This window comes from Strongylocentrotus purpuratus, unplaced genomic scaffold (genome assembly GCF_000002235.5).
Source record: "Strongylocentrotus purpuratus isolate Spur 01 unplaced genomic scaffold, Spur_5.0 spur5_scaffold_13, whole genome shotgun sequence".
In the NCBI taxonomy this organism is placed as follows: domain Eukaryota; kingdom Metazoa; phylum Echinodermata; class Echinoidea; order Camarodonta; family Strongylocentrotidae; genus Strongylocentrotus; species Strongylocentrotus purpuratus.
In genome coordinates, this window is record NW_022145598.1 from 6,472,467 (window position 1) to 6,484,025 (window position 11,559).

The window sequence follows — 11,559 nt, forward strand, 5'->3', positions numbered from 1 at the left end:
AAAGTATAGCATTATAGCAATATATACGGTACATTCAAGACTTGTAGTAAACTATATGAATGCCACGCCTTTGGTAAATTGACGTGTATAAATAATAGCTACTTGAAATAAGAGAACACTATATTATTGAGTTGGAGACAATTGTACTCACGTTGGATTAAAAAAGGGATTTTGTTTGTTTTCTTGAAAAGATTTAACCCAACAGTGGGTAAAATATAGCCAACATCGGGTAAGATTGAACCCGCAATGTTAGGTAAACTGTTACAAACATGCATGCTCCCTATATGTTTTTTTTTTTTTTTTTTTTTTTTTTTACCTAACATGAGTAAAAAAATATCCAATTCCTTTTTGCAGTGTAAAACTTCAATAGATTAAAAAGTTACATCAATGAACTAATATATTTTGTAAAATGTCTCATTTGATCTTTTGAAATTTCAATCAAGTAATAGGCGTGAAAGAAATGGAAATGTTCAATTTGACTCTACAGTGACAGTGTTAAATATTCTTGATAATACTTTACATAAGTCATCTATATCGTGTATTTCCTTAAAACAGACTATACAAAAGTCAAATTTTCATGTTGGTATACTATACTGTGAAATATAGATTTGAGCAATTCCATAAATAAGTAAAAGGTCAAAATTTCGAAATGTAATATATATGGTCTCATTCGACAGCTAAAGCATTACAGTTTATTTGTTTCTCTGTAGTGATTGATCCATGAAATTCTGTTAATCATTTATGTTATTCTAAACCTGAATTCCATAGATTCAAATACCATTAGTAAATTCAGGTGAGCTTCAAAACCTATCAAGCTCTCGACTTATTATTATTTCACATGTAAATCAGAAATATCATTAGAAGATTATATTTTTACGTTCTTGAAAACAAAATTACTAGGTGTGTACTAATAAAGTTATTCATATTGTATGTCTTTGGGCTTTGATGTGTATGTGTAAGTAGCCGTAACAGACAGTCTTTAGCCTTTAGTCTGTAAGTACATGTATCTGTAGATTTTTAAGAGAAGTAATAACCGACCTAAATCTACTAAAGTTGAAAACAGATCGAATCTAATCGAAGCACATGGGGGGGGGGGGGGGAGGGGGGTAAGCAGACATTTTTTTTTTTTTTTTTGGAGTCCCAAAAAAAATCGCAACGACTCAGTCAGCCGAAAAGTCGCTCAGTGGGGGGGGGGGGGGGTAGTGAGCACAAAATCGCGTGATTTTGCATGATTATTTTCTCAAGGGGGGGGGGGGCCGGGCCCCCCGGGCCCCCCCCCCTGGATCCGCCACTGACAAGCACTGTATACAGAAAGATGAATATGGACTACACAAACGTGTGGCATAAAAAATGTGGTCCTCATTTTTAAGCTGTTTCATGTCATATTTAGAATATGGTGGCATTTGAAGAGCTATGCTTTTCAGGTAACATTTTTTTCTTATATATTCTTCCATATTTGCATAATAAAAATAAAAACGCTCACAAATTATTTTTCACCTCTCTCCATAACTCAACCTTCTCTTTAAGTTGAAAGGTCCGAAAACAGTTTTTTCTGATGTAAGTCCGACCCCCACATTTATGCCTGTATTTTCTTCACTTTAAGTTATTGGTTATTTTTGCTATGATGGAGAGATAACTCAACTCAGATGTCATACTGAACTGGATTTGTTTCCTTCAAATCAAACAAGGTGTCGCTCCACCAATTGTATGCATTTACGTCCAGCCTTCATGAAGTAAATAATCACCGAATAGGCCATTTTCGCAATGTAACCGAATTGATACATAAGTGTCACGATATGAATTATTTCATTCACCTGATACGAATAATTATATTTCAATAGTCAGAATGCAAATTGCATAGGCTACATTAGGTTTTGCTATGTAGTACAAGCCATAAGTACTGTCCTACCTAGCAACAACTAAATACACACAATTTGCATTGTGAATATTGCGATATACAATTTCTCGTAATTGGTGAACAAAATAATTCTTATAGAGGCCCTTCACAAAGGCATATGCACGAATTTGGTTAGATTACGAAAATGTCCTATTAAATGAACACAACACCCGAGGTCGTGTGTTCGATCCTCGCTGTGTGATTACCTCCTGAGACAAGATGTTCAACCCATATCTGACCTCTCGACCCAAATGCGTATCTGGCAATGCTGGGTTCATAATAATTGCAGGGTTCGTAGAAGGAGCAGTATAGTAACACTAGAGTGACTACCTCGGTTATTGATAAGACCACATCATTATTATACCAATGAATACTTAGAATCAAACTTAGTCTACTGACGAGAGATGTTCGAGAGGGAATTACATTGTTCTGAGTTAATTTCCTTATTCTTCCGATAGAGGGCTGATTGGTAGTGTTTAAAACTATTTACATATTTTGTCTTTCTTTCTGTAGGTGATGTACGACTGGTTGATGGTAGTTCCACTCTGGAAGGAAGGGTAGAGGTGTATTATGATAACCGTTGGGGTACGATATGCAACCGAGGATGGGATAGTACAGACAGTGGTGTAGTCTGCAGACAGCTAGGTTTGTATGAAAACTCGTCATGTTTACAATCCAATAGGCTGAACAATAGTAATTGAGAAGCAATAATGTAAATATATGTAAATAAAAATATAAAATATATTTTCTTTTTAATACAATATATTTGCTTTTGGACCAGACAAAATAAGGAAACCAACACAACTTCCTAGAAATCACTTTCTCTGAAACTACTCTGAAAATTAGAGACTGAAAATACTCTGAAATATGAGACTGTGACTGTGACTAAAAGGACGTGAGTCTCGACTACTATAGCTCAATTTCTTCATATTAATATTCTTCAATCTTCTTCTTCTTTTACCTTTTTTTTTTCTCTTCTCCTTTTTTCTTCTTTAACCTTTTTCTTCTTCATCTTCTCATCCTATTTGTTCTTCTTTCTTTCAATCTTTAAAACAAATGTCAAGTAGTTATAAATGTGTTGTAATGACATGGTTGTCATCCTTTATTTCCTGTTCAGTTTTTTTTCTTACTTTTATAATTCTTGCAATGTTATTGTTAATATATGTCACCTTTTATTTGTACAGTGATATTTCTAGTATTTCATGGTAACGTTTTTCTTCTTTTGTTGTTGTTGTCGTTGCTCATTTGTTTGTATGTTGCAGCAGGGCTCCATTGTAAAGCAGTTTTTAACAGAAAGACCTACACTGCTTTTAAAAGAAGACATGAATATATAAATAAATAAATAACTATATCACAATGTTTTAAAAAAAAATTCTGAATCATTATTCGTGCAACATCATTTGGAATGGGTAGTTCGTCGTAGCTGAAATGATGTTAAATAGTACATTTAATTACAGATATAGTCAAATGATATTGTGTTAGACTGGGCCTCAGACAACCATTACATTTCTAACCCATCATCCTTAAATTACACACATGTATTACTGTATGTCTCGGTTATTTTATAAATTTGTCTTTCATTGATGTTGAATTGTCTTTGTAATTAAGCACAAAAGTATTGAGTCGATATTCCATGTTTTTGGAAGTAAAGGAATTATAGACTGTCAGAAGCATGTGTCAATATTAAACCAGGGCTCCTAAATTATGAACTCATTCAGGCCGGGTATTCCAACATTTTTCTATTGTGCTTTGTTTATTTCCATTTTGTGGAATGAACACCCTTATTGGCACAAAGGTTGTTTTACACAGGACTCCAATTTAGACTGAACAGTGGTTTTTCGTATTGTGAAATGTCCATTTTTCATGTTTAATATAGGTTTTCAAGTTTCTTTGAGTAGTCCAAGTTTCGGGCCTGGCATTCCAACACAACGTATCTGGTTAGCTGACGTACAGTGTGAATCATCCGATCGACGTCTGAACGAGTGTGTTACAGACGGCCAGTGGGGACAGACCTCTACGTGCCCTCATAACAACGATGTAGGTGTTAGGTGCTCAGGTAAGTCTTCAAGCCTCATGAAATTACCTTTTATTTCCTCGATGATCTACATATCGAAACTGATAATCGACCTGTGTCAACATAATTATTTTGTATGTATGTCTTCTTTTTTTCTTCTTTTTTTTTACTCTTTAGGTTTCTTTAAAGGAGAGAAATATTTACCCCGAGTAGACCAAAATTATTTGTATGATTAACTCCATAAACATAGGCGAATATTTATTCCAACACAATGATACTCAAAAAAGGTTAAATCCTGTTTACCCGTCTCGGAAAAAAAAGAAAAACGTATCACTTTGTTATTATTCCTTATTATTGTATTACTAGTATACGAAATAATAAATGCTATATGAAGTTCAATACAACAAAATATATGAACCGACATATTCAACATTTTCCCGATTGATGTTATATTTTACTGAGACCAGAGGCCGAGTTTAAAATTATAATTGTACGTGAGAATTCTGAATCTTGAAGTGATTACATTTCATTTAATGATACTATGCATTAATTATTTATTCTACTTGAGAGCAGTAGTAGTCCTATTTTTAACAGAAACCTAAAGTCTTAATTTGTCTGAACGTAATCCATATTTATTTTTGCTCTTTTTTAGGCTTAAACGTGGGGATCGCGCCAAATTACCGAGGGTGCTACCGCTTTGAAGACATTCCTGTATCAAACTCAGCAATTACTTTCACGTCAAATACTATTGAGACTTGCTTACAGAGCTGTTCAATAAATTTTATGTTCGCTGGTTTATATGGAACCATATGTAGTTGTGATGACCAGGTAAATCCTTCAGCCCAACCTGTTGATAACACTATGTGTAGAACGCCATGCCCAGGTAACTCTGCTCAGTTATGTGGTGACACTGAAGTCAACATGGAAGTCCTATCTGTTTATTCTGGTGAGTGTTTTCATATCTCAAAATAAAGAAATAATTATAATAAATAAAATGTCTGAATTGTAGGCTAAAACAATAATGAAGATAATATCTTTCAGATGGTGACGAATAAAGGTCGGTCTCCTGAAGTAAATAATCATATCTGATTGATACACGTCTGTAAAAACCCAATTACACACACACACGCACACACGCACACACACATACCAAATTTAACGAATATTTAACATTCCAGGCTTAGGTCTACAGTTTTAAAACCTCGGATTTGGTTTCACAATTTTTGTCATCTTCTTTCAAATAACTGTTCTTATCAAAAACCTATTTAACTGTTCGTATTGTCATAGCAGTCGTCTTTTGATAGTTAGAAGGGTGTTAACTGATATCACTCTAGATAGAGTTAATGCCCTTTTGATTCCCAACAGATCTCACACATTCAAAACAATTTCTGATTACAAAGGTTTAATGAAAGATCTATTTAAGCTGAACCTGACAGTCTGACAATTAATAATCTTGTATGGTGTTTCATTTTTATTTTATTTAAACTTCCATTTTCATTTCAAATCATCTAGTGTCTGTTGGCGATGGCTACGTCTCATCACCATGGTTTCCTGGTAATTACGTCCTTTCAAGTACTGATACATCCCAACCAGACAACCTCACCTCCAGTACTGATGTCACTGCGTCATCAGGGATGCTCTTGATTCGAATCCTGGCTTTCGACCTAGCTCCTGGAGACACACTGAGTGTGGAGGTAGGAGGTATGACCATCAGCCCTATAGAATCTGGTGAAACCATGCTGTCTGGGCTACCAGATACGGCACTGGTTTTGACTGCGACGTTGACGAGGGCTGCGAACTCGGCTGGAGCATCGGGATACATTATCACATTTACCAGTGAGTTAGCCTTTTATTGCCGGGAAAAAAATCAACGTTTGGAGTTTTTAACGCTTTGACAAAAAAAAAAAAAATTCTTACTAGATTTATCGTTTTCCTTCAGTTAATATGAAGAAAGTGATTTCTAAAGATAATTCCAAATGACCTTCATTTTTAGTCCCTTCCGAGTGAATGGCATATTAGCCTTTATAATTGGTCTTGAAACACAGGATTAGATCCCTAATGCATTCGCTCTATCCAGCGAGTCTCCCTCCCTTCAATCGCCTAAATTAGTAAAGACGTTATCATTTAATTTTGTTTAAAGTACAGAGAATTATTCTAATCAACAAGTGGTTCATTCATATGACCTTCAATCCAAGGGTTGGGGTTGGTTTGAATCCCAGGTAGGAGCTAACGTCCATTGACAATACATTAATCCACTTTAATCACTCTCCCCTCCCGTCCCCACTCTCCAGGTGCACGTCATTAAACTGGCAATTCTTATTATCATTATATTATCATAAACATTGTTATTTATTATCATCATCCTCATCATCCTCATCCTCTTCATCATCACCAGTTTCACCAGCTTCACCAGATCCAAACTCTACAGCAACTTCTCCAGATGAGGTCACGACTTCACTCGTTGTGCCACCGACCACTCCTCCTTCCACAGATGAAGCCACCGACCCTGTAATGACTACAGCCTCTATCATCATTACTCCGAACCCATGTAAGCATTACGCCCATCGGACACCCTGCGTCATTTTGATTGCGTTATTATCTGCGCTAATCAAGATTATATCCCGCATACTAAGAATCTTGCAATCTGATTGATCTAAACGAGGTCACATGAAAAAAGATAGATAAGTACTATCTACCTGCGATAGGACTTTTGTAATGGAATTCTTTGCTACAGCAACCACATGCCATTGAATACGCGTAGCAAAGTAAGTTACGTGAAATGTCAATGTCAATGTCAAATGAGCGCGCATCGACTTTGTTACATTGTATGCATGTTGCGCTTTGTAAAATCTAGCTGGAGCTAAACTGTCTGCAGAATCAGTTCTTTTGACTATGTAAAATTCACTTTAAATAGACCTTATTGCCGATGTGGGATATTAAACAAATATTAACCTCCTTTACTCAGGCAATGGATACAACCTATCACCGCCGAGATCACCTCGGCGATGATAGTTTGTATCATTACCCTCGTAGTCGATTAATATTTGCTTACTATACAACTAATGTGCATTTACGCTTTTGAATTTAACACAATGTTGCCCTGTTCATTTTTCTAAATGCTTATCTCAATGATCATGATGATCTCACGTTCACGTAGCACATCAAGGACAGCACTAATTACTGACGCAGTCCTACGCCATTACATTGACGCCTCGTGTGCAATGGGCGTTAGAGGGCGTTTGATATAAAAAGCTGCGAACCGCTTTTTCTGTTAATATTTCTCGAGTTTGTGCATGAATGTTTGAGGCTCATTTCTTACTCTCTATTTAATTACACTGCTTATTTAGCCAGTTGTCTTTGGCTTTGTTACACTTTTTTCGGTTTTGTTTATCTAGATATGCATATACCTCTCCATTCTGTTTCTCCTCTCGCTCCTTCCCCATCAATCTAAATATTTTGGAGGTTATCAATTTCTTTTTCTTCTTCCTGTTCTTTTTCTGAAAAGTATTATAAGCTACAGTGGAGACAGCTTCAGAAAACCTTGGTCATTGAGACTCATTTCCTGCCTCCACCTGTAACATGTTAAACCCATTTTGCACTGCCACTCTGTACTTTTCCGTCACTTCTTTGCCCTCTCTTTAATAATAATAATAATAATAATAATAATAATAATAATAATAATAATAATAATAGCTCACATTTATAACGCGCCTCGTACTTTGTTTCTAGGCGCAGCAAATATTAAAAAGTCAAGTTCTAATCGCTGGCTTGCCTCCGTCTTCTTCAACTTTCTTAGCATGACATGCATGTGACTGATGAGGAGAACATGGTCGATTTGGCATTCAGCTCCGTGATATCCTTTAGCTTGTCGTATGGAATTTCGGAATGTCCTGTTCATGTTCAGTCGTCTCGGATTTTGAAAAAACATGTTTGTGTAAATGGTGACTTGTAATTTATCTCTATACTCTTTCAGTACTGGTTCAAAGTCCATGAGGTCCTAATGTGCTATCAGCCGTGGTGAAAGTTATTACCCGTGACTTACAATGCTTCATGGCCTTCACCAAATCCTCATAGAATTTGTCTACATCTTCCTCTGAATGAGCCGTAGTATAGGTGCGTAAACCTGACTAGTATACATATTGAAAGGTTGACCCTTCAACTCAACAAACAGCACTCTATCTGATATAGACCAAAAGCCAAGTAAAAATCTTGATGTAGCAATCGAGGATTGGATATAGCGCAGCCTCCGGCCGCTACCGTTCGCCACACTTTTGATTTAGGACAAGTAGCAGTAGATAACTCATTATTCCGCAGGCTTGACTGTATTTAAAACAGAGCATCCAATATATCTAATATCAGTAGGTACCTTGTCAATGAATACAAATAACATAATCGAGCTCTAATCGAGAACTAATTATCCAATTAGCCCCTACTCGAATGTCATGTATTTTCATCAAAGACGGGGGATGCTTTCAATTGATGTAGAAGACATTTTGTATTTCCTCGTGCAAGTTAAGGATAATGGTGAGTTCTGGTCATCCGAGTGCATTGTGAAAGAAAAAGTGTGTAATGGATCAGAAAAATTTGATCATGTAGCATGTAAGCATTGGTGTGTACTGCAGAGTTCTGGAGTCATCAAAATCATGATAAATTTGGCCCACTCTTGGTAAAGTAACGAGCACTGTACACAGAAAGATGTATATGGAACTACACAAATGGTGCCGGGGCTACTAACCTTGATTTCCTAATCTTTCCATGCTTATTACTTAGCCAGTATACATTTTCTACCAAAATTGTTTGGCAAATAACTTTTATTTGTAATCTTGAACATCCAGTGTAATTTTCGTTTGATTCTGTGAGAATTCATTTTTTTTTTTTTACCAGAACTCACCTTTATCTTTAAGGGATTTTATATAACGCAAGTGAAACAAACTCTGCCCATCATTTTTTGTATCTTGATAATTGTTCTATTTACTAGAGGAAAATGAGGATCGTACTGTAGAGAGTGAACAAAAATATAACACATTCGCATCCAACCGGGTACCCAGTTAACACCTGGGGGGGGGGGGGGGGAAGGAGCTATGTAGGTAAAACTCCTTGCTCATTGACATCAGTTTCGTGCATGGGCTCGAACTCACGTATGGCCTCGTTTGGGATGGATGAAATATTCATTTGACTACTATTTCAGTTTCCAACATAGTATAGTGCCATCCCAAGTTTTTATCTTTCAATATCCTTTCTCTTAAAGCCAACATGTAGACAAGACACTCAAATTAATCAGTGTTCTAACCAATCTTCCTTGTCTCTCCATTCTTTCCAGCTTCCACACCATATGCTGTTAGACAGTGTATGCCATGGCTTATTCCTGTGTTAGCTTCTGTTATTGTTTTGCAATTCATCGTCATATCTGTTCTGCTAATGCTGTTTTGCTACCAGCGAAGGTAAGTACATCAACCAACACATCAATAAAAGAAACTCTTGAAACAACAAACTGTCATAAAAGAAAATACTTCTTTCCTTCGAAAATGTGATATATTTTTTTCGTTAACTGTTGCTCACCAACACTTTTTTATTTCCAGACTAACACTCCTTGTATATGAATAATTTATCATATTCTATTATGGAATAAATCATTAACACATTATTGTTTCTTTCTTTATTGAGAGTGGGAGGGGGCTCAACTTCTACGACAAAAATGTTACATTTAACAGAGGGCAGGGTATATGATTAAACAATTCCGCAAAGACAAAGGTAAATTTGTTAATACTTACGCAACATACGCTTACACATTGAGATAAAAATAGTAACCTACAAAATAGATCTTCTGGAGTAAGACATTCAACATGCCAAATGCTATTAAAAATACTGCTCCTTAAATATTGCCATATTTTGTTCAATTTTGTCCTGCATGCCAAAATTAGTTGTCTTAAAAATATTAGGTAATATACCCGCCCCCCCCCCCACTCAGTGCTATTTAGGGTACGCATATGCGTGTTCCAAGCGACCCCCCCCCCCTTTCAGCAAAAGTCCGGTGTGTAAAGTCAATACGGGTCGACCTTTTTCTTTTGTTATACGAGCCTTTTTCAGCACACCCCCTCCCTTTTCAGCAAAAGTCCGGTGTGTAAAGTCAATACGGGTCGACCTTTTTTTTTGTTACGAGCCGGAGAGTTTAGGAACACGCATGGTATCCCTCCGTTCACGGAGTGGGGGGGGGGGGGGGGGGGTAATATATTGCCCAGCGTAAGGTTAATAAATGTATCTAACCAATTTCTTTACCTATCCAGAGTGATATTGTCCAATTAGGCTCAAAATCAGCCATGGACAAAGAAGACAAAATACTTGACGCAACAAACAGAGTTGACAAGGACTTAACTCCGTTTCGTTGACAATCAGCCATGCACAAGATAGACGATAGACTTGAAACATGGCTGATCGTGAACTAAACGGAGTTAAGTCTTTTGTCAACTCTGTTTGTTGCTACGGCAGGCAACCAGTGAAAACCATTTTGTTTAATTAAATTATGGAAATGCAAGCATCACTTTAAAAACAAAAAAAAAACTTTGTTATTCCTGGCTCATTTTTCCTGATTGAGGTGTCATATGAAACGGCAAAAATGAACTTTCTAGAAATGTGATTTTCCCTTTGAAATTCAGATACCGCCCGCCAAATGACTTTTTTGATACCCTCTCTTCAAATTGTTTTTAATCACTCATGCGTTAAATATGCATCATATGAGTTGCATCGAATGACAGAAGAGGATCTAAACTTTGCAAATGTGTGTCATTTATTAATTATAATATTGATTAAATTATGATTAAACATCGATAATTGTCGGTTTCGTTTTTTCTCTTATTAATAATGATTAATGATGAGATTGATAATGATGATTATGATGAAACGATGATGATAGTTTCTATAATCATGTTGATGATGAGGATCATGATGGTGATGATGATATTGATGTTGGTGGTGATGATGATGATGATGATGATGATGTTGAGAACGATGATGTTGATGATAATGAAAGTGATTTGAATGATGATGGTAATGATGACGGTGATGATAATGATGAGAATGAGAATGATGATGATGATTAGAATGATGTCGATGATGATGTTGATGATGATGATGGAGGTGAAAATATTGATGATGACGAGAATAATGATGATGATGATGATGGTAGCGATTTGAATGATGATGTTGTTGATGATGATGGTGATGGTATTAATGATGATGATAATGATGATGATAGTAATTATAATGTTGATGATGATGGGGATGATGATGTAAATAATGATGTTGATGATGAAGACGATGATGATGATGATGATGATGAGGTGATGATGTTGATGATGGGGATGATGATGTTGATGATGATGATAATGATGATGGTCATGAAGTTGGTGATAATGATCCTGACGAAGATTTTGATAGTGATTTAAATGATGATATTGACCATGATGATAATGATGATGATGATGATGAAGATGATAGTTTTTAGAATGTTGATGACGATCATGATTATGACGATGATGATGATGATGATGATCAGAATGATAATGATGATGATAATGTTGGTGATGATGATAATGACGATGATTTTGATGATGATAATGGTGATAATGATAATAATGATAATGATGATGGT

The 11,559-nt window shown here is 36.0% G+C and overlaps 1 protein-coding gene across 1 annotated transcript; it reads left to right on the forward strand.

The window, feature by feature from the left end:
- Positions 1-4,799: 4,799 nt before the first annotated feature.
- LOC105442337 lies at positions 4,800-5,880 on the forward strand. Its single transcript, XM_030983755.1, has 2 exons — positions 4,800-4,857; positions 5,424-5,880. The coding sequence occupies exons 1-2, from the start codon at positions 4,833-4,835 to the stop codon at positions 5,804-5,806; spliced, it is 408 nt and encodes a 135-aa protein (XP_030839615.1). The 5' UTR covers positions 4,800-4,832; the 3' UTR covers positions 5,807-5,880.
- Positions 5,881-11,559: the final 5,679 nt, after the last annotated feature.

Excerpts from the sequence above, each read along its gene's own strand:
- LOC105442337 (XM_030983755.1), top strand. The coding sequence starts at position 4,833 with ATGGAAGTCCTATCTGTTTATTCTG. Across the intron at positions 4,858-5,423 it reads AGTCCTATCTGTTTATTCTG|TGTCTGTTGGCGATGGCTAC; the intron begins GTGAGTGTTTTC and ends CAAATCATCTAG.